Source organism: Gymnodraco acuticeps, unplaced genomic scaffold (genome assembly GCF_902827175.1).
Source record: "Gymnodraco acuticeps unplaced genomic scaffold, fGymAcu1.1, whole genome shotgun sequence".
Classification (NCBI taxonomy): domain Eukaryota; kingdom Metazoa; phylum Chordata; class Actinopteri; order Perciformes; family Bathydraconidae; genus Gymnodraco; species Gymnodraco acuticeps.
This window is the reverse complement of record NW_022992177.1, coordinates 1,689,310-1,712,873: the sequence shown is the minus strand read 5'-3', so window position 1 is coordinate 1,712,873 and position 23,564 is coordinate 1,689,310. Positions and strand designations below refer to the sequence as shown.

The 23,564-nt window shown below is 42.6% G+C and overlaps 1 protein-coding gene across 2 annotated transcripts; it reads right to left on the bottom strand.

Annotated features, from left to right (window-relative positions):
* Nucleotides 1-828: 828 nt before the first annotated feature.
* Nucleotides 829-22,631, bottom strand: LOC117538783 (unconventional myosin-Va-like). Of its 2 annotated transcripts, none has more exons than XM_034204659.1 (40): nucleotides 22,211-22,631; nucleotides 21,229-21,339; nucleotides 20,461-20,632; nucleotides 20,119-20,263; nucleotides 19,852-20,008; nucleotides 19,629-19,772; nucleotides 19,168-19,249; nucleotides 18,957-19,064; nucleotides 18,444-18,550; nucleotides 18,080-18,345; nucleotides 17,911-17,992; nucleotides 17,697-17,837; nucleotides 17,436-17,561; nucleotides 17,109-17,192; nucleotides 16,702-16,827; nucleotides 15,981-16,078; nucleotides 15,779-15,865; nucleotides 15,553-15,661; nucleotides 15,233-15,444; nucleotides 14,978-15,134; nucleotides 14,494-14,733; nucleotides 14,092-14,340; nucleotides 13,750-13,843; nucleotides 13,519-13,661; nucleotides 13,217-13,330; nucleotides 12,143-12,277; nucleotides 11,969-12,025; nucleotides 11,026-11,253; nucleotides 10,843-10,910; nucleotides 10,688-10,762; nucleotides 10,410-10,608; nucleotides 9,916-10,009; nucleotides 9,676-9,819; nucleotides 8,891-9,045; nucleotides 8,717-8,806; nucleotides 8,483-8,633; nucleotides 8,120-8,399; nucleotides 7,578-7,752; nucleotides 7,410-7,490; nucleotides 829-1,471 (listed from the first exon to the last, which is right to left on the bottom strand). In XM_034204659.1, the coding sequence occupies exons 1-40, from the start codon at nucleotides 22,235-22,237 to the stop codon at nucleotides 1,319-1,321; spliced, it is 5,466 nt and encodes a 1,821-aa protein (XP_034060550.1). In that variant the 5' UTR covers nucleotides 22,238-22,631; the 3' UTR covers nucleotides 829-1,318. The 2 variants fall into 2 exon arrangements, with proteins under 2 accessions (XP_034060550.1, XP_034060551.1); XM_034204660.1 differs by having other exon boundaries at nucleotides 12,143-12,274.
* Nucleotides 22,632-23,564: the final 933 nt, after the last annotated feature.

The following is a 23,564-nucleotide window of genomic DNA, read 5'->3' as shown; positions in this document are numbered from 1 at the left end:
TCTCGTCTTGTGACAGCGGCTGACAGAGTGAGAGTGTACCTTCAAGGATTCTGACGACAATAGAAACCGGATGCTGATCCTCTGTCAGCTCACCATGAGGATGCACTTCAGCCACTGCTTGACCACAAGGACTTGAGCAAAGAATGGAAAATATGACATGATTAAGATACGAGTTTTACAATATCACTGCACTTGTTGAGGAAACAGTGGGAATGCCAGGGTTGTAACTTCTACAAGGACACACATTCCTGGTGCGCACAGTCTGAAGCTTTTAAAAGATGGATTAATCAGTTACGAACTTTTAGGTATTCACAAACACAGAGCAATGATGAACAAGGAAAAAATGACATGCTCTTGCTGCATGTACGGTCCAGATATCACTTTAGACTGGGAGAAAAGAGTTACACTACACTGCATATGTTCTAGATCCAACATACCCAAACAGTTTCCTCTCAAAAAAAGAAGTGGATTCAAGCTTCTTTCGACAAATAGATGAGGATTAGAGTGTACAGTATTTACCATTGTATACCTGATAACACGACTGATCATTACAACAGTTAGTGTGTTAGTGTCAACAAAGACAATACTTAAACATCATTTAAATATTCTAAAAACTCAATGTGGGACTTCCTGTTGTTTCTTGTACTTCGAACAAACCAGATCCAAAGCAACTTCTGAAGTAGTGAAACTCTTTGTGTAGTACTGTTAAGCCCATAGAGATATATATATATACACACACACACACACACACACACACACACACACGGTTAAGCCCTTCAAAACAATCTTTCTGAAAAGCCAGCCATTGATGTTACAGACAATATTGAGAACTGTGAAATACATATTTTATATTAGTCGTTACAGAAATATATGAAGTTACAGAAATAAAACAGAATCTCATCTTCAGACATTTTAACATTTAAATCCAATGTAATACAATTTTAACATCATGGTTAGACTATATTTTTTAAAGATTTGTCCATCAAAACAGTCCTAGGATACATTCATCTATCCCAACAAACTTGCATGTTTTATGATTTGTCAAATGTCCTTACTTATATCTTATATTAGGAACATTGTGAATACCTGTTTTAGCAATATGAGGCGTGGCAATAGATGACCTTAAAAACACTTTTCTTGCAGATTCATTCAGTTCTGAGTCTTTGGCTGGGCAGTGCTGAAAAGCTATAACATAGATGCATGTAAACAAAGTAGTCTAATTCTGCAGCAGTTCTGCAGTAATCAGTGACATTACAACGTGTAGAGACTTTGGTGTTTTTCCTCTCATAAACACAATTCAGTCTCAGAGGTTTCTGGTCTAGATGCGGGCGAGGAAGCCCAGATTGAGGCTGGCGGGGATCTGGATGGTCTCCAGAGCCACAGAGGAGGGAGTGAAGGGGAGGGAGACGGAGAAGATCTTCTTGGCGTCCATCATCAAAGTGGACGACTCGTCTCTGTCTTTCAAAAGGTTCTAAAATGTAAAAGAAAAAGCAGATTATAAAAAGCCTTACTTAACATATGAAATATTGTACAGGTCCATCTAAACTGAAAGTATTATTTAGGAGCCAAATCATGAATGGTTAGGAACAGGACCTGTAAAATCCCATTTGTTATTTCTTGTAACAGGCAACAGTTTGTGAAGCTGGGAGAGTGTTGTTCTTCATATTTGGACATTACATGCGGTGTCCCCCAGGGGTCAGTATTGGGGCCGAAACTATTTATTATGTATATTAATGAAATATGCAATGTATCGAAAGTACTCAAGTTTGTTTTGTTTGCTGATGACACTAATATATTTTGTTCTGGGGACAATGTACAGCTACTATTGGAAGAGATCACAGCTGAAATATGCAAACTAAAGTTATGGCTAAACAGTAATAAATTATCATTGAACTTGAATAAAACAACATTAATCATATTTGGAAATAGCAATACACTAGCATCCATTAAGATAGATGGGATTTTCACTGAGAGAGTTAAAGAACAAACCTCTCTGAAGAACCAGCACCTTACCGTGGTAGAGAGGTTTGTGTGCCCTGATGAACCTGGGGGCTGTGTTGTCTGGAACCTTGTGTTCCTGGTAGGGTCTCCCATGCTAAATTGGTCTCAGGCAAGGGGCAAGACTAAGATTGGTTCAAAAGACCTCATGAAAGACGACACAGGAAGTGAGGATACCCAGCCCGAAAAGGCAACGTGGGCAACACCTCCGCTTCTCCGTCCCGCGGGCCCACCACTTACGGGAAACAGCTATGGGGTCGGGTGCGCTGCCAGAAGGGTGGCAGTGAAAGCGGAGGGTCTCGACAGACCAGACCCGGGCGACAGAAGCTGGCTTTGGGGACGTGGAACGTCACCTCTCTGGGGGGGAAGGAGCCGGAGCTTGTGCGGGAGGTGGAGCGTTACCAGTTGGATCTGGTTGGGCTCACCTCTACGCACAGCGTTGGCTCTGGAACCTTACTTCTGGATAGGGCTTGGACTCTATTCTTCTCCGGAGTTGCTCAAGGTGTGAGGCGCCGGGCGGGTGTGGGGATACTCACAAGTCCCCGGTTAGGTGCTTCGTTGTTGGAGTTTACCCCAGTGGACGAGAGGGTCGCCTCCCTACGCCTGCGGGTTATGGGGGGGAAAACTCTGACTGTTGTCTGTGCTTATGCACCCAACAGCAGTTCAGAGTATACGGCCTTCTTGGAGACCCTGGAAAGAGTCCTGTATGGGGCTCTTGAAGGGGACTCTTTCATCTTGATGGGAGACTTCAACGCACATGTGGGCAATGATGGAGACACTTGGAGGGGCGTGATTGGGAGGAACAGCACCCCTGATCTGAACCGGAGTGGTGGTTTGTTACTGGACTTCTGTGCTAGTCATGGATTGGCCATAACAAACACCATGTTCAAACATAAGGATGCTCATAAGTGTACGTGGTACCAGAGCACCCTAGGCAGAAGGTCCATGATCGATTTCGTTATCGTATCATCGGACCTGAGGCCGTATGTTTTGGACACTCGGGTAAAGAGAGGGGCGGAGTTGTCAACTGATCACCATCTGGTGGTGAGTTGGGTCGAGTGGCGGGGGAAGCCTCTGGATAGACCTGGTAAGCCCAAACGTGTAGTTCGGGTGAACTGGGAACGTCTGGAGGAGGCCCAAGTTCAGGAGGCCTTCAACTCACACCTCCGGCGGAGCTTTTCGGGCATTCCTGTGGAGGTTGGGGACATTGAACCAGAGTGGTCGGTGTTCAAAGCCTCTATTGCCGAAGCCGCGGCGGGGAGCTGTGGTCTCAAGGTCCTAGGTGCCTCAAGGGGCGGTAACCCTCGAACCTCCTGGTGGACACCGGTGGTCAGGGAAGCCGTCCGACTGAAGAAGGAGGCCTTCAGGGATTTGTTATCCCGGGGCACTCCAGAGGCAGTTGCAAGGTACCGACAGGCCCGAAGGGCAGCAGCCTCATCCGTGGCCGAGGCAAAGCAGCGGGTGTGGGAGAAGTTCGGAGAAGACATGGAGAAGGACTTTCGGGCGGCACCAAAGTTGTTCTGGAAAACTGTCCGACACCTCAGGAGGGGGAAGCAGGGAACCATCCAAGCTGTGTACAGTAAGGAAGGGACGTTGTTGACCTCAACTGATGGAGTGTTAGGGCGTTGGAAGGAACACTTTGAGGAACTCCTGAACCCGACAACTCCGCCCTCTATGTTAGAGGCAGAGCTGGAGTATGACGGGGGATCAACACCAATCTCCCGGGGGGAGGTCACTGAGGTCGTCAAACAACTCCACAGTGGCAAAGCCCCGGGGGTGGATGAGATCCGCCCAGAAATGCTGAAGGCTCTGGGTGTTGAGGGACTGTCATGGTTGACACGTCTCATCAACGTTGCGTGGAAGTCGGAAACAGTACCGAAGGAGTGGCAGACCGGGGTGGTGGTTCCCCTTTTTAAAAAGGGGGATCAGAGGGTGTGTGCGAATTACAGAGGCATCACACTACTCAGCCTCCCCGGGAAAGTTTACTCTAAGGTACTCGAAAGGAGGGTCAGGCCGATTGTCGAACCTCAGATTGAGGAGGAACAATGCGGATTCCGTCCTGGTCGTGGAACGACGGATCAGCTTTTTACTCTCGCAAGGATCCTGGAGGGGGCCTGGGAGTACGCTTATCCGGTCTACATGTGTTTTGTAGACTTGGAGAAGGCGTATGACCGAGTTCCCAGGGAGTTACTGTGGGAGGTGCTGCGGGAGTATGGGGTGAGGGGGTCTCTACTCAGGGCCATCCAATCTCTGTACTCCCAAATCGAGAGCTGTGTCCGGGTCCTCTGCAGTAAGTCGGACCCATTTCCGGTGCGTCAGGGCTGCGCTTTGTCACCAATCCTGTTTGTAATATACATGGATCGGGTTTCGAGGCGTAGTCATGGGGGAGGGGGTCTGCAGTTCGGTGGACTAAGGATTGCACCACTGCTTTTTGCAGATGATGTGGTTCTAATGGCTTCATCGGTCTGCGACCTTCAGCACTCACTGGATCGGTTCGCAACCGAGTGTGAAGCGGCTGCTCCAAATCTGAGGCCATGGTTCTCAGCAGGAAACCGATGGACTGTCCACTCCAAGTAGGGAATGAGTCCTTACCCCAAGTGAAGGAGTTCAAGTATCTCGGGGTCTTGTTCTCGAGTGAGGGAACAATGGAGCGCGAGATGGGCCGGAGAATCGGAGCGGTACTGCAGTAGCTTTACCGCACCGTTGTGACGAAAAGGGAGCTGAGCCAGAAGGCAAAGCTCTCTGTCCACCGGGCCATTTTCGTTCCTACCCTCACCTATGGTCATGAAGGATGGGTCATGACCGAAAGAACGAGATCGCGGATACAAGCGGCCGAGATGGGTTTTCTCCGAAAGGTGGCTGGTGTCTCCCTTAGGGATAAGGTGAGAAGTTCGGTCATCCGGGAGGGACTCGGAGTTGAGCCGCTCCTCCTTCGCGTCGAAAGGAGCCAGTTGAGGTGGTTCGGGCACCTAGTTAGGATGCCACCTGGGCGCCTCCCTAGGGAGGTGTTCCAGGCACGTCCAGCTGGGAAGAGACCAAGGGGTAGACCTAGGACCAGGTGGAGGGATTATATCTCTTCGCTGGCCTGGGAGCGCCTTGGGATCCCCCAGTCAGAGCTGGTTGATGTCGCCAGGGAAAATAAAGTTTGGGGCTCTCTGCTGGAACTGCTACCCCCGCGAACCGACCACGGATAAGCGGGAGAAGATGGGTGGAGTTAAAGAACATAAATTCCTTGGAATCACAATTGATGAGAAACTGAGTTGGAAACCACACATAAAACATATTCATTCCAAAGTCTCAAGAAGTATTGCAATATTAAACAAGGCAAAACAGATTCTTGATCAAAATTCCCTCTACATTCTTTACTGTTTATTGGCGTTACCTTATTTAAGTTACTGTGCAGAGGTTTGGGGCAGTAATTATAAAACTACAACACAATCCCTATTTATTCTACAAAAAAGAGCAATAAGACTTATTAAAAATGTCGGCTATAGGGATCATACAAACCCATTATTCTTAGAGCTAAAATTATTAAAACTGTCAGATCTTGTTGAATTCTAAATTGCACAAATCATGTTCAAGGCAAAAAATGTTCAATTACCTGGGAATATTCAGATATTGTTCAATGAAAGACAAGGGAATTATTATTTACGGGGTTCATTTATATTCACTAATGTTAATGTTGCACAACAAAGAGAAGTTTTTGTGTTTCTGTTTGTGGGGTGAAGATCTGGAACAATTAGAGTGAGGAGCTAAAGGGATGTCCAAACATCAAACTATTCAACAAGAGGTATAAAGACACAATTCTCACAAGGTACAGGGATGAAACTGCTAAACCATAACTGTTTATATTGTTTTGTATTTATTCTATTTATGAATTTGTGTTTGTATGAATTTGTGTATGTACATATGTATATATATATATATATATATAAATATATAGAGACCATTCTCCTAACTTGCCTGTATATATATTACATGAATGATTATATAAATTATTCAAAATTATAAGTATACATTTATATTGTATGTTAACATATATTTTTTATTTTAAAAAAAAGGGAGAAGGGGTCGGATTAAATAAGTGTAAACTTCTTCCGACCCCCTTTCGGATGTGTAATTAGCTAAAGCTTTGTTGTTTATTGATATCACACAATGATACTACAGATTATTCAATTATGAATTAAATATTTCGTTTTGTTATTGCATTCATTTGTATAGTACTGTATCATGTCTGTATCATCTTTTGTTTCATTTGTATTTTCTTTGGTTTTACACACTCGAAAAAAAAAAGAAACTAAACTAAAACTAACTAATTGTAAAAGTAATTTCTTTCTGATTGTTTTGTAAAAAGCAAACAAACAAATTAACAAGACAAACATGTCGCTGATGACGATGACCTAATATTTTATTTATAAGGAAAATGTATGCTAGAGGAAACGTGTTTTTTAAGCTTCCTCTTGCCCCTGTTGAACATGACAGACTATTTGAGAATTTATTTATATATATATTTTTTTGTACTTTGTTATAATTATTATTATGAGTGAAAAAAAGAAAAGAATATATATATATATATTATGATTATTGCTGTATGTTTTGTTTCTGACATGTTCAATAAATTGACAAAACAAATATATATATATGACTGAACGTGAAAGTAACGTTCAGTAACACATAGGGATGGGTATCGTTTGAAATTTATCGATTCCGATTTCGATTCCGGTTCTGCTTATCGATTCCGGTTCTTATCGATTCCCCGTTTCGATTCCAAAATTGTAAAATAAAGAGGTCAAACGTTTAGATAACAAAAATATATTTATTCTTAAAAGCTTTAACTGAAATTGTTACTAAAAAATATACATGCAATACAAATGTATTGCACAATAGCTGTGCTTTATTTTAACTGAGCTATGCCTGTGGCAAGCTATTAACAGGCATTACACTTTGCCTTTTCTTTTTTAGTGTAGTGGAGCCTCACTTCAGAGTGTTTACCGCGACCTATCTTTGGTGTTATGAAGTGACTGAGCTCGTGAAATGTCTACGGGAGGGCGGGGGAGCATCGCTGCGGGGCAACTGTGGACCTCTGTCGCCTGTCAGCGCAATTGATATGATGCCGTTTAAAAAAAATGAAGGGCGGTGCCGGCCGTCAGCGTACCGAGCCGGCCGTCAACGGCCCGCTGACGACCGGCCGTTCTGTGATTCTCCAGGTCCGCCCTGTATTCCACCGGGTCACCGCAGCACCACGGTGCAGACGGACCCGCTGGAATACAGGGTCTACCGCGTTTAGGAACCGTTAAGCAGAACCGAAATTGTGTATTTTGTATGGGTACCCGGTACCCGGCATTTTCTTATCGGTTCTCATCTGGAACCGAGTTTCGGTTCCCAACCCTAGTAACACAACCTCTACTCACGTTAAGAGTTGTGAGGAACGTGGATGACACTCGCTCTTCAAACTCAATCACTGGAGTGTACAAGGTCAGCAGTTTTACAATCTGCAAAGAGAAACACACAAAGGTCAAATCACTAGCAGCATATCATGTCTGCAGATTAAGAAGGCAGAACATGTTCTGATGGAGGACCTGTGCTGTGGTGAGCGCGGTGCACATGACGCAGATAGCCTGGGCGTCCTCCTCCGTCTTCTTCTTGATCTGGAGGAGCTGAGCAGCCTGAACCAGCGGCTCCAGAGTCTCCTTGGCTCCGCAGTCGGCCATCTCCCGCTCCGCCAGCCACTCCTCTAACTGCCAGACATTGTACCTGGAGCCAGAGGCATTGGAGACATTTAGACAAAACGGAGGTATTGCAGAGCAAAGACAAACCTGACATCTGTGCTGTGACACCAGAGAAATTCTTAAGCATCCTTAAAGAACTCCTCCCTACTCATAAAAGCTTTTTACCCCATGGTTCTACAGGAAGCAAGGATTCTGCAAATAACTGTTATCTTTTTACAGGATCTTAGTTGTTGACTCTGCTGTGCATGATGTTTTTGTTCAGCCTCATTTATTAACAACCTCACCATGGGGTGTCTGAGAAACAAGGACCAGCACACCTCAATCCAAACCCTCCCACTTCTCTCGTTGCATAAATAAAGTAATGACAGGCCAATGAGCATTCTGTGCAGTACCTGATCTGCAGGCCTTTACTCCAGGAGCACATTTCCTTCCGCAGCAGCAGGTTGTTGAGTGTGACCGCACAGATGATGTAGAACTGCTGCTTGACCAGCTGTTTGATGAGCTCCAAGTCCATCCCGTGCTGACACATGGTGGTGTAGAAGAGGCCGAGGCGCTGCAGCAGGACCTCCACGGTTACAGCCGCCTCTGAGGAACTGCTGCTCCTCTTCCTCAGGCCGGTGGGTTTGGAGCCTAGAATACCTTGGATGGTTTCGTGCTCCAGCATGCTAGCCACTGCACATAAGAAACAGAACAAATATATGTCATGTGGTTATGGAAAGGAGAAGGAAACTTGACGTGTTGTGAGACCTTCTCACCGATCAGGGGCTGCAGGTTGTTCTCTGTGCATTTGATGAGCTGCCGGTAGATTTGGATAGCTAGATCACCAAAGACCTGCTGGTACTCCGACAGCTCAAAGTTGGCGAGGCACTGCTCATTCTGCTTAGGAGTGTTGTGTGTTATGAACACCTATATGAAGAGGATGTACAGACGTCCAGGGTTAAGTAAGGCAAATGTACAGCTGAGAATATATCTGTAGTATAAAAGCTTACCTCGTCTCCACTGTACTGCTTCAGACAGTGCATTAATCGGCATGTGTTGGCCAGCCAGAAAGACACCCTTTCAAAATCATGTCCTTTCCTCTATAGAAGAAGATTACAAATTAATTCAAAAATAAAAGCATCCTTTAAGTTTCTTTCCACAAATCAAAAAGGTAGATACCCCACCTTTATGACCCCCTTGATGCTGCTGATGGTGGAATTGAGCAGCGTGCTGACTCTCTGATCGTCATTCACATTGTCTGCATATCGCACGCACATGAAGATGATGTAAGCCGGAAGGCCAGGAATGAAGTTGACCGCTACGCCACGTGGCTTCAGATCTGAGAAGATTTGAAAGCAAAATTCACAAATGTGTTTTCAATCTTATTTATTTAATATGGTTTACATTACTTTGTATTTATTTGTTCCTTCTTATTTATTTTCATCGTTATGCGGTTGAATTATTATTTCAGACCTGGATATTGCCTTGTAATATTTGTATTGGTGTATATGAGTGTACTTATACACCTGAACATATGGTGCTTATGTATATTCTGTGTATGTGTGAACATATGAATGTACAAAAAGTCACTTGAAAATAAGTGCTCACAATGTTTATATGCAGTTCATATATATATTTTAATATATAGTGTTTTCATATATATGCATTTATTTATTTTTTTCCCTAACCTCTATTTATTCTTTCCCCAGTTTTCTTTATTTCTTTGTACTCCTTCATTTCTATACGTTTTTGACGCAATAATACCAATGTTATATTAGGATGATTCACGGGAGGGCTACTTCCCATAAGCTATGTTCCCGCTTCTACTAATTTTGTTTATCTTTGTGTGTATGAACTATACTTTTTTATTTTTTGGATGAATTAGTAGAATAAATAAATAAAAAAAAATCTGTGAAAAACATTAGCCTGTAATTTTAAACCATTCAGAAAATGGTTTCCTTTAAAATACCTGAGACCAGATTCTTGAGCAGGCGGCTCTCGTCGCCCCCCCTGTACTCCAACATGCCCCGGTACTCTTTCTCCTTGCGGGTGATATTCACCGCTCGGACAGGAGCAGTCATCACGGCGGTCTTACTCTTTTGCTGTGAACTCGCTAAAAACCACAGACACATTATAAGAAAGCACAGAGGTTATGACGTACAAGAGTTATTTAGAAAATGCGCTGTATGAGAACAGTCGACGTGAATACCTTCAACATCTTCAACTTTTTGAATATAACATTTGAGATCTCTTTTCAGCTGGCGCATGGTTTGGTTCTGTTGCTCTTGCTTCTTCATGAGTTCCTAAAATGAAGTAAACATAGAGGTTAAGTGTGTGTACGACACTTTAACACAGTGCTCATGCTTATACAAATGTGAAATTAAAACGTCTTAAAATTGCAGCATTGTGAATTATTTTTAAAAGTCTTAAATCAAAACACTTCAAAAACATTACATTTCTCTTTTGTATTTGTTTTGCATTTTATTCTTTACCAATGCAACAAAACATGTACCTGAAAGAACAGAACATGTCATCTCATTTGAAAAAGAGGAAACCGGTAGACGACCCTTCCAAAGGTACAGATCCAAGATGAGACAGAGAACTGTTTACTATGTGGGAACTCTGCTTTGCGATCATAAGTGTACACAGTCATGATATGAATGAAAGGCAGAGTGAGAGATCCAGTCCAGAGTGCACACTCACCAGGTTCTCATCGGTGAGCCGTGTGATCTCGTGCTTCAGACTGGCATCGATACGGGCGCCTTCAGGCAGGAGGAGGCTCTGGACCAGCAGCCTCTGCTGTTGCTCCTTTTCAACCTTCAACCTGCTCACCTCCTCCTGCAGCTTCCTGTTCTCCTCGTTGTGAACACGGTGCTGCAGCTGCATCTGGCACTCCACGATCCTGTAAGATAGAGAGATTGTATTTACTTCTATGTGGCATGGACTTGCTTGAATGCAACTACAGGATATGATTGGATTACCTATTGGTCTCTTTCAAGCCTTCATAAGCCAGCCACAGCTCCCCATCTTCATTCAGTGTGTGGATGTCAGTGGACCTGAGGAACAGATCATTTCATTAACAACACTTAACTCTACTACCCGAAGAGTTGAAACTGGAGTGGGAGCCACATCTCACCTGTCCACATCTTGAAATGAGGGAACGTCATTGAGATCCAAATTCACCCTTTCCCCGAGCGCAGAGTCCTAGAGGTCAGTTCATGTCGGGTAAAGGTTATTTAGGTATTGTCACATGTCTGTTGCATTAAATACAGATACTAAATAAACAATAAGAACGTATGTAATGTAATTCACTTTTCACCTTGTATTTGAGAGCTTCTTGGCGGACCATATGTGAGCGGAGGAGCAGCACTTCCTCTTTTCGCATATCCAGCTCCTCATTGGAAGAAGTGAGTTGTTCCAGCAGGATGTTGTAGGACATAGAGCCAGCAGCAGGGGGCGCCAGATCACTGTTCTCATTGGTCAGAGAATTCCGCAGCTCATTCAGATCCTGCTTCAACTTCTTGTTGTCAGACTCCAGTTCTTGCCGCTAAGACATTTAGAGAAACAGTCAAACATCCCAAAATGTTGTTTTTTTGTCTCTTTTCACCTTACATTTAGAATAGAAACGTTTTTAGGAATACTATTGTCATGGCTCTTTGTGGACATCTTCTTCATGGGATGTTGGAAGAGAGCTATCTACATGCACCTGTGATGTTTCCTGCTTTTACTTCCTGGTAAAGCCATACTATCTCCATGAACAAGTTGTCAAATGAACTGTTGGCGGATACAGTTCATTTGTATTCAAAGGTAGTTTTATTAACTCTTCAACAACATCGTGACATCCTTACACGTGTGCACGTAACTCTGACAACCAACCTTGTTTCCCATGAGCCCTAGGCTTTCTGTAGTAGCTCTCTGATTGGTTACACCATGTCTGTCTATTGCTATTAGCCAATACCTTGACACAAGTAAACAAATGGGACATGGTACACCTGGAGCACTGCCTTTTTTATCGCTATCTCCGATCTTTTTTTTTTTAATCTCTCAAATGTTATCAGTGTCCTTCGTTGTGAGGCGCTTCGAGATTTGTCTTGGCAGATGAGAACCGCTATATAAATTAAATGTATTATTATTATTAATTTATCATTATTAAATGCACATGCATTGAAGACCTCTTCAAAATATAACTACACCACAACAACCACAATGGAAATAACTCCTGGGACGTTATTGTGTTGTCCTGAACTTTGAATAAGTCCTACCTTTAGTGTTTCCAAATCCAGTTCTGCTCGGCCAACAGTTCTCTGCACCTCCACCTCCTTTTAGAAAAAATACACACAAATCCAACAAGTATCAAGCCACAAAATGACCCCTAGCTTATTGGTGAATAGCAGAATAACACCATTAAGAAACAAGGTTATTTTTTCATTCCATACTTTGGCCTTTTCTTGCTGGGCTTCTTCTCCCTTGTCCAGCTGCTGCCACAGAGAGTGCTTTTCCTGCTCCAGTTCCTTCACTCTTCTCTGGAACTTCAGCAGGACCGGCAAGTCTACCGCTGCCGGGGTCTCCTGCTAACAAAACACAGAAAGCATGGGGTGAGGAATCTCTTCACAAACTAACTACAATGCTGCACTAATAGGATTATAACACAGACAAGAGCAGACAAAGAAAGTCCCACAGCTGTTCCAAGGAATACGTTTCTAGTGTTTTTTTAAACAGAAACCTTGTAGTGATCATTCAGGGCTATTCAATTAGTTTGGAACGGGGGCCGGTTGATGAAAATGACCCAAAGCAAGGGGCCGGGAAAAAGATGGCTTGAAATATGAGCAATCATATTAAGAGCTTCAGATGCAGTAAATACTACAACAGCATAGTGGAGTGCATATATTGTGTTTAATTCAATCAAACAACATCGCCCCAAGGCCTTTCTAGATCTAAATGGCAGGTTCAGAACTCAGTAGGCCTACATGTGAAGCTGATTCATTTGATTTCATTTAGGTGGAATTATCTAATTATTCACGCAGAGATGCAATCAATGACAGGAGTTGTCACTACAGTAGCTAGAGCCCGCCAACGTTTTCAGGCAATGTCTTCCCCTCTATCTCTCAATGTAGCGCCCTCTCTGGAATAAAGCCACTCTGGCCCAAAACAAACAAAAAATGTGATCACTTTTTAACATTATACTCAAAGGGCCAGTAAATATCACCTCGGGGCCGGATTTGGCCCGCGGGCCGCCCATTGAATAGCCCTGATTTATACCAAACATTGTGACTGACACGTCATGTCAGTAAAGCCGTTTTCTGTAAACAACACCAATTTGTCCATTGTGAAAACTGGAATGTGTTGTAACTGTGTTCACACCACAGCTGGTATTCTTGTCAACATATAACATGTTATACAGGCAGCTTTTAGCTCTCAGGGGGAGCTTTGGACACTCAAACATTTACATTGTATTTCTATCAACATCATTCTGATACTGTGTCTTGACATTGTGTAGTTTTCAACATTACCTCTGGTGTGATTGGGCTGTCCTCTCCCTCAGCGGAGCCTAAGCTCTGACCGAACCCAGATGAGTTGCTGCTGTAGTTGGAGTCTGTCCTGGTGTGACTACATTTGCTCGAACTCTGGTTAAGTATTTAAACACATTTAAAAAACGTTAAGAAGCACAAGATAGTCGGACCATATTATGTTTTTTCATGACTACTGAACTCAATTGTGTGAGACCAATGTGAAATTGCCATGTTGATTCAATCCATAGACCAACTATTTGTTGTAATGTCAACAATGTGGCAGCAAGTGAAGAGTTCCTCACAATGCTGAGGTCCAGCTCCTCCGTCAGGTCTCGGTGCCGCTCCTCCAGATCCAGGTGTTCGCTCAGAAGACTTTGGTAGCGAGAGCGCTCTTCAGTTAAGTCCTTCTCCAGCTGGTCTGCATTCTCTACGTTGGTTTTGATTTCTGAAACCAAACAGTTTTATTCATCCATTCATTGTTAATGCAGCCGTTAATGAGAGTATGAGGATGGTTGAGGCGAACTGCTCAGTACCTGTTAGCTGATTGGTTTGTTCCAGGAGTGTTTGGTTCAGTTCATCTTTCTCACTGTTCAACAGAGTGTTCTTCCTATTAAGGTCTTCTACCATCTGATTGGGAGAGGAGGCAAAATCATCTTATCTTAGTTTGTTTTAATAATCATTTCAATCATGTTTTTTGAGGTTCTTGAAACTGAAAAGAGTAGGAAACAATAAACTACTAAAGTTCATCAAATGCCCAAAGGGCTACCTTTAAACCATAAACTCTGGAAATGCAGATATTTAACAAAAAGTGCCATGTAGAAAATGGTATTGAAGTTACCAGTCAGTTTGGATAAGTTCAGAGGAAGGAGACATACCTGTTGTGTGTGCTCCTTGTAGACCTTGGTCTGCTCTGTGAGCTGTGTGTTCTCTCTGCGTGTGTCTTCCAGATGGTGCTGGAGGAAGGAGAGCTGCTCCAGGAGCGAGGGAAGCGTCGCTGCCTTGCTTTTGGCCTCCTGCTCTGATCTGCGTAGGTTTTCAATGTCTCTGCTCTGCTTCTCTCTCTCATTGGTCTGAGTCTTCTGCATAACAGTCAGCCTCTCACTGAGCTCTCTGTTTTCTTTTTGCTGCGGGGGGGAAACAAACACATGTTGTGCATGTGATGCCACCACTCCCAATGACCCAATGTTTCTTCAGCCTCAATTTTTTTTTTTTCACCAGATCCCAGAATGAAGGACTTACCAAAGAATAAACTAAACACCCACACAGTCACTACTCACCTGCTCATTTATCTTGTGCTGCAACTGCATAATCTTGTTCTCCATGCCACTGTTGAGCTTCTTGATGCGCTCCACAGAGCGGGCCTCCACCTTCAGCTTCTTTAACTCCTTCTTGGCCCTCAGGCGACGCACACAGCTCTGCAGCAGCACGATGGCTGCCAGGGTACGTCGGTAACGCCGTCTAACCAGCCAGCCTTTCACCCATTTCTGGATGATAACTGCTTTTTGTTCATACATCAACTGTGAAAGAAATATATACATGTTATGTCAAAACCAAATATAATTTAAAAGTGTAAAAAAGGGTTATAAGGTCTCCATTAGTAGGATTTAGTTAATGATTAAGCTAAACTGAAAAGGCAAATAGAGGCTGATGTTGACATTGCCTCCTTATGTCATTAAGATCTTATTTTGACTTTAAAGCCTTACATCAAAGTACAAAGAGTGTGAAAGGACACCATATCCAGTTCCTTAAGCTCAGGGTTACCTTAAAGTACTGCTTTCTAGCCATGTATGCCCTCAAGATGCACTGAATAGTGATGGCTGCAGAGCGCTGCTGCTGGTAGCTTCTCCTGGTCGCCCACATACGCACATTACGCTGAATGACAACAGCTGCTCTGGTTCTTCGCAAAAACTTCACATAACTGGGAGTGGAAAACAAGTGTAAGAAACATGATGGATCAGCTAGAAACTGAGCCTACCATCAGCTCTTATTCTGCTTTTGTTGAATGTCTCCACTCACCAGCGTGCCTGGTGACCCCGGACATGTCTCTGTATGGTGAGAGCAGATTGCTTCATCCTCAGGTACTTTTTGCGAGCGAGCCAGCAGCGGATAGTCTTCTGGATGCGAACACAAGCATTACGCAGCTTGTCAAAACGAAGCTTCTCCAGGTACGCCACCTGACCAGCCCGGAAGAAGATCTTGTTTTTGCCAAACTGATACTTCTCTTGGTCCTAGGAAACAAACAAAAGATACATTAGCAAATATAATATGTGTTGTTTTATTGGGTCTGTAAGAGCTCCAATTTAGTTTGCTTAGGCTTTTCTAAAACTCAAACATACCTTTATTAGTTTTTCCAGGAGATTTCTGCAGGTTTGTTTTCTGTCAGAGAGCACATCCTTTTGCTTCATCAGGACCCGATAACGACTAAAGAATTCCTGATAGGTCCATCTGCAGCATTCATACAAACAAGCACATTTGATGGATTCTTTTGAAAGGTGAATGTTATATACATGTATAAACTGCACTTGGCCCTGTGCTCTGTACCAGATGCCGTTGAAATTCTACCTCGATGGGAAGCCTGCTGCTGATATCCGGATTGTTTCGAGGATGCCACATGCCCGAAGCTGCTGAACGGCCCTCACAGGGTCCATGCTTCATTCAGGATAAGCAACACAAAAACAAATGTTTTCAAAATAAGAGTACCCCTTCATCTGTGCTTCTTTCTGTGCTACTGCAGATATAAACAGAAGAGTGAAATCATCCTCACATGAATGGAGATTTGTCGTCATTAGGCTTGATGCAGCGTACATAGTGAGGAGTCGTGGCATTTAGTGTGTCCATCAGCAGTTGAAGAGACTGCCGAAACTAAGTCAAAAGAAAAGAATAAATCCTTTATACACAATGTGGAAATAAGGGAATTGTAAAAAGTGTTAGATTAAATCTCTATTATCAGATTTTCAGAGTCATATATTTTTTTGAAAGGCATTTAGATCTGACCAGCTGTGGAAGCAATAAATGAAATCATTTTACTTCATAATTTGTTTGTATTAAAGGTAGGGTAGGTAAGAATGGAGAAACCAGCTCGAGTGCGCTAGAATTTGAAAATACACAGCCGGAAGAAATCTGCTACTTCCTTCAGACTTCCTTACAGAGCCCCTCCTCCAACACACACGAACGCGCACATGACCAATGAGGGCACGAGATAAGTTTGTGCACAGATGGAAGGCTGACAGGCAGGTAGGCCATCCAGTTATTTTAGCCGGGCCGGCTCAGATGATTGGTCGTGCTTTTTACAGCGCCACGGCTTCGCAGATGAAATTTTTTTATGTATTTATTGTCAAAGCATTTCATTCATTGCTATCGGGATGTTAAGAGCATTCCATGGATTATAACAAAAAGTGTTTCTGAAGTGAATTACCTACCCCACCTTTAAGCAAGTCTTTTCGTACTCCTTCCAACATCATGTCATCTGCACTTTTTGTTCATACCTGCTGTCCAACTGTTTTCTTGTTATCCCTCGGAGTCGGACCAGCTCTTCCAGAGACACCACTTCGCTTCTTTGTTGAACTTGTTGCCTTCTCGTCTTCCTCAAACAGCTTCCGCAGCCAGTCAACCTAAAAACATTATTGTTCAGAGATTAAAGTTGCAAAAATACAATCCTTTCATTGGACAGCAGGTGGCAGTGTTTTCAATCCGAGATTCAAAAGTGGGTGTATTTCCTCCAATAGTTGTGGTTGAACAATTCTAGGGTGTGTGCCCAGGAACATGCAATACAAAATACACATTTGCTTTCAAATGTGGGGTGGTGACATTGAATCCCTGCAACGTCCGTGAATAAACTGATTGAAAAGAACCAGGAAGTGAAACTACAATGAACTATTAATAAACATTTCACCTGGCTCTTTTTCAGCACATTGATATGCTCCTCGTTGACCGTGTCCTTGTTTTTCTCCAGGAAACCCTCACATTGGTACTCCACCTTGGCAATAGGAAATAGGTGTCGTTTCAAAGTAAAGGTCATATTCATCGTTCAAAGTTTAAAGTGGACTGATTTGTAATGCTATAATAAATAGAATCATCGAACACTTATTGTAAAGGCATGAAATGGTATCTTTGCCAAAGCTCATGTAATGTCACAGTTGACTTTGGATGCTCTGCAGAAGTTCCACTGACCACTTACACGTAATGCCAACTCAGCAGGAGATATACAGCGCTTTGTTACCTTGTCTGCAAAGTGGAGGATGATGAAAGCTCGGTTTGATAACCTGGGTTTATCAAAGTGAGCATTCTGCTTCAGGAGTGTGTTGTACAGTTTCTGGGCCCATGAGTCGTCAGAGCCTTTGGGCATCTATGGAAACAGGAAGGGCTGACACATGAGTTAGTCATCTTGGCCTTACTCATAACTTCCAAAAAGAGCACGGTGGAGATTTCTCCTGTGGAAAGTAGCTCGACATAAAAATAAATAATAAAACTGGCATTTTACCTTGCACTCTTCATCCAGGAGGTCCAGAACACCCAGCTTTGCCTCAATGAGATCAATACAGGGCTGGTTGTCGTCAAAGTCAATCAGTGTCCAAGGGATCTCCTCTTTCATGTACTCCTCTTGCTCCAGTTTGAAGACATGCTGGAGGAGGGAAAGGATTTACGGGAATGTTCCGAGGACAAAATGAATGTGTTGAGCAAGAGGATACACATACCAGGTTGAACTGTTGTTGAAGCTTCTCGTTGGCATAATTGATGCAGAACTGTTCAAAGCTGTTGATATCAAACGTTTCAAACCTGAGGGGAAAACATTGTTTTACATTAAGAGCTCTGACAATCCAGCGAAAAAATGAAAACGCCACAAACCTGGGGAAAAAAACAAACCCGTAAATGTCGAGCACACCGATGAAGGAGTGTTGTTTTGCTGCAGACCTCAAGGCATTGTTAATACTGCCCACAATCCAGCTGAAGATTCTGGCATAGATGTGTTTGGCGAGGGCATCTCGGCCATTCACCGCATTCATTTTGGAGACAGACTTCACATATGTTTCTGTGGTCGTCTTGAGTTTCCTGTGACATAACCAGTGGGCCATCTCTTCACTGGGCACTCCCATCAACTCACAAAACACCATCAGGTGGACATTGTCCAGCTGAAAATACATTCACAATAAAGCTCTTAGACGGGTACAAATGTTAACATCCTCAGTAAAACAATCGAATAGAAAAAATACCAAATACTAGTGTTTACCAAGATGCTGCTTTTGTCTGCCGACTGATCCTTCACCTCCACATTGCTAAGATGGAGAATAGCAGCCAGAATTTGGTAAATTGACATTTGATCACTTTCATTGATTCCTACAAAGAAACAAACAACATTAAAACAACAACAAAAAGACAGATCATGTAAGGTAATCCAGAAACAAAAACAATGTTTGTCAATTTTGTATACATCAGGGGTGTAAAACTCAAGGCCAAATCCAGACTTCATTTTATGTGGCCCCGCAAGAGCTTGCAAAGAATATAATTAAATATAAAAGAATAACGTTTATTATACGGTTACATGCCTCTTGACAGAAGCACGTTGCCCATAAACTACATGTCCCACAATGCATCTCAAATTAGATTTTTTTTTGAGAATTTGACTTTTTTGCTTCAAAATGTGTCTTTGAGTGCAACCATAATGCTGATGTGGCCCGCGATGAAATTGAGTTTGACCCCCCCGGTATAATGCAAACCTCATTGAAAGGCAACAAGCACTCACCTAACCGTGAGAAAGCCCTCCTGGTTTTACTCATGCCTTTGGCATCATCCACTCCATCAATGACTGGGCTCTGGCCCTGGTTAGTGAAGTGGAAGTCGTCTGCACAACCTTCAAACAGAAATCATATCACATTTAAAATGAAATATTTACAAGATGGATCCGTTTTCAAATCCAGCTTAAATGACAACTGATATTTGAGTGACTCTTATACCTAACTGGAAGGCTTTGAACTCGGGTAAATGTGCAGAGGCGCACAGCTGGTAGAAGATATGGTAGTTCCTCTCTTCTTGGGCCTAAAAGTAGTGCAAGGGATACAAAAGAGGAATCAAGTAAATCACAGATGTATTGCAAACATATTAAGGAAAATGTATACTTCTTTCAGTTAAAGGCGCATCGATAAACTGCAAGCACATATCTATGCCCAAGATTATGTCTCTTTTAAATAGTTCACAAAACCAAGTATGTTGCCATCTTTCTGAGTGAAGGGTCAGGCAGGCTAAAGGGAGTGTTGTTTATGATTGTTGATATTACGTTGCTAAGATATAGACATGTTGAAATGTGACATTCACATGACACTGTTTGAAATCAATTAAGGAGAAACACAGCAAATGGAAAGATATGGAAGGCCACATTCAGACGGTGGTCACATGATGGCATACCAATGAAAATTACCTGAAACACAACTCTAGACTTCTCCAGTAAGTAGGTTCTCATGTTGGCCCCAATAATGCGATGCTTCTTGTCAAACCCAATCTCAATGTACTTCCCAAAGCGACTGCTGTTGTCATTCCTTGTTGTCTTGGCATTCCCAAGAGCCTGAGGAAACAGACAAAAGGCTTTCAGAAACTTGGGTCATTTTATAATTGTTGTCATATTTCCCTGTTGTGTGATTCACCTCCATGATAGGGTTGGAGGCTAGGACTCTCTCCTCAATGTTTGCCTCGCCCGAGGAGCAGCTGACTGTGGCAAAGTAGCGCATAGCATACTTAGCAGAGACAGTTTTGCCAGCTCCAGACTCACCACTCACTATGATGGACTGGTTTCTTTCATCTCTGTGTGAAAAGATGTGATGGCATACATACGGAGGGTATCAGCATAGAGGGAAAGTAACATTTAATTCACTTTGAGATGTAAATTATAATTTATTTGAAGGTAACAAAACCTGGCCATCTGTTTGTATGCTTCCTCTGCCACTGCAAATATATGGGGGTCCATGTCTCCCATGTTCTGCCCACAGTAGGCATTGATGATGTCCTCTTCATAGATGGGAAGGCTCTCATACGGATTGATGGCAACGAGGACGATTCCTAAATACCACAAAGATAATATGAATATGTTATCTTACATGGATTAAAATTAATAAAGTGTGTGTTCCTTTAAGAGCAGCCTGAGCCACAATAATCAGCATGATGTACTGTAGATTATCTCAGAGCGTACAGTGAGCAGGGTTTCAAAGTCTGCAGTGACATTGATAGTGTGACTCAAAGGAGATGAAGCTAGTTACCACAGTATGTGTAAATCGTCTTGGAGTCGATAAAGCGCACTTTGAGGTTGTGTAGCACTGCAGGCTCATGCAGGTAGCTGAGAGCGGTGAGGTCATTTTCGCCCACCAGGATGTTTGGGTTTCTCAGTGGTGGCAGGTCATTGGTTTTGGGATTTATTTTGTGTTCCACCTCCTAGAAAGACACAAGAAGGAAGCTATGAGTACCCACAGTATGAGACTTAAGAAAAAAAAAGACAAAACAAAGTAAAAATAGATGGTTAAGCAATCAAATCTTATCATCAGTTGCACTTCATGGTAAAAGCTAACCTGCAAACACTGTGCTTGGCTTGTTCATGTTCGCTCATGATAATGCTTTGGCCTTATTTCCATACCTGGAGAGCATGCCCAAACTCGACCTCACAGCTTCAGCTAGCAAAGCCCGAGTGAACAGAGTGTAAAAACGAACTGTTGGTCAATCAGTTGACTTATTTTAGACCCAGTAAATTACCCTGACTTCCTGTATTCAAGGTGTTGCATTGTTGCATACAGAGGCAGAATGTCTTTGTCTTGCCTAAGTATTTATAAGCGCTAACCAAACACCACAGCTGCCTCAAATAATGCCACAGCACAGAGAGTTATGAGTCTCTATTACAGTGCTCTTGCAGAGAAATGTGCTCATGGCTTTCTGACAGAATATCACACCTATTTCCACCTCAATGCCTGTGTGTGTGTGTGTGCGTGCGTGTGTGTGCGTGTGTGTGTGTGTGTGTGTGTGTTTTCCTGTCTTACCGTGCCATCCTCCAGCTGCAGAGCCAGCTTCAGGTCGCCAGGAGTGTAATCTTTGATAAGCTCTGCTGACCTCCACACTTCTCCTGCATCTGGCAGCCATACACGGGCATACTGATGGACACAGTGGAGGGGATAAGGGTCAGTGCCATTCAACCAGTTAACATTACAGTCAAACAGTCATTTTTACAAAGCTACAGAAAAACAGCGATGACTTGTAGCTCAGGAGAAAAGCAGGATGGCAAACTTTAAGTCAGCAGACAGCAGTCATGAGAATAAAATGGATGGACACGGGGCATTTTAAGTGGCAGGCAGATAAAAAGTCAGTGGTGGAAGAAGTATTCAAATGCTTTACTTGTGTACAAATACCAACATTATGGTCAAAATACTTCACTACAAGTAAAAGTAATAGTGCAAAAGAATTGTCAGCAAAACGTACTTTAAATATAAAAGTAATCATTGTGCAGGAAAATAGCTTTTATATAAGTATGTGTACATATGTGACGTTTATAAATAATAGTGTTGCATCAAGTAGCATATTAGTGTTGTAGAAAAATATCAGATTTACTTTTTGTAAAATACTAAAATAATTTGACTCTTTTGTGACTTCTAAGACTTTGTCCAAGTTTAATTTTTAGAGATGCATTTTGTTAAAATAAACTCAAGCTTACAGGATTTATCTTCTAAATGTAGTGGAGTAGAAGTACAAAGTAGCATAAGGAAATACTCAAGTAAAGTACCTCAAATGTGTACTTAAGTACAGTACTTGGGTAAATTTACTTAGTTAATTCCCACCTCTGTAAAAGCAATACATTTAGTTATCAAAAGGCTAAAAACTGTTCTGTAAACAGCCCTGACTAATTAACGCGAATAAACCAACGTTATTCAAAGGAACGTTTGTATTTACATTTTGGAATAGCATGACATTAGCAAGAGGAAACCGTTGAATGAGTCAGAAAACCCGTCACAGAAAAACTGTTCCTACCTTCGCGTAAAGTTCAGAGGCTGCCATGTCTCACAAGTCCCTCAGTGAGTCCTCAGAAACGTCCTCTGCCCGCAGATAAAATAAACAACATTTCACTGACTCCCGGAGCAGGAAAAGTTAACTTCTCTGAGCTGCTCTCATAGCTGCTGCTCTCGCCGGAGGACAGTCAAATGTCTGCTGTCAGCTGCGCGTGCCCTGACACGTTTTGCTCTCGTGCGTGTTTCCCGCCACCTAGCGGCCAACACGCTCTTGGCAACTGTTGGCATGGGTAGATTTTGAAACAATGGGCCCCCCGGGCACAGTGATGGGGGAAAAAAGGCCCCGTCAACTCTCCTACACAGTAGCAGGACACACAGATTGTAGTTGTTTTTAATCTTTTGACTGTTCTTTTCTGCCTCTTTATAGTCATTTTAAATCAAGTTTGTGTGTGTCATTTTGTAGTTGTTTAGTTGTTTTTGTAGTCATCTTTTTGTATGTGGTCCTTTTGCCCCATTTTGTGTCTCCTGCTCGATGTTTCATGGTAATTGTGTGTGTTTGTTTTTGTTAAACACCTCTTGGTGGTTCTTGTGATCTCTCTGTAGTTGGTTCGTGTCACATTGAAATTGTTTAGTTGTATTTGTGTAAGTACAGGCGACGGTTGCAGTAACTCTGCTGAGTGAACCGAGGATAAGGCTCAGGTGGTGTAAACATTACTGCCATGGGATGGAAAATCACACCATGAGGCCTAATAGCTCTCTTATTTTGGTCATAATGTAAGAAGGGTAACTTTACAGATATACATCTAAAAAGGGATTGTTATGGGACACACGGCGGCGTGCGTTGAAGCTAACTAGTTTATTTTGCTTGCACATAACTAGCAGTTTACATCAAAAATATAGTATTGTATTTAAGATGATTTCAGTAACTGACTATCACTAATATGTAATAAACTACAATAAGAAGACTTGGTTTCATTTAATATGAAAGTTATTTTACGCCACTTGCAGATGAAAATATACTTACGTTTTTATCTATACTTGGCAGGGTAAGTCTTTACATAAAAGGTTAGACCTGAGGTCACACAAGTGAATGGGAGTTTGCCTCCACAATAAAACTAGTAGTCATTGGTCAAGGTATCAACCATATAACGTTGTAAATGACTGCATGTGTTAAGTATATGTTCTGCTCTAGTCTCAACACAATTAACTCACTTACATTGACATTAATCAAGCATCCATTGTGGTTACTTAGTTGAATTTATTCACACATGTTCCTCACTTTTAGTGATTCATATTTCAGTAAATATAATGAAAATACCAAACCATGTAAGTTGTTTCTAATCTTAGGTGAGTACACCACAAACTGGGCTACTTTT

Coding starts and splice junctions, on each gene's coding strand:
- LOC117538783 (XM_034204659.1), bottom strand. CDS start 22,237: ATGGCAGCCTCTGAACTTTACGCGAAG. Junction 19,773..19,851: donor CCTCCAACCCTATCATGGAG/GTGAATCACACA, acceptor CTGTTTCCTCAG/GCTCTTGGGAATGCCAAGAC. Junction 16,079..16,701: donor AGAAAACAGTTGGACAGCAG/GTATGAACAAAA, acceptor CTTTTGACTTAG/TTTCGGCAGTCTCTTCAACT.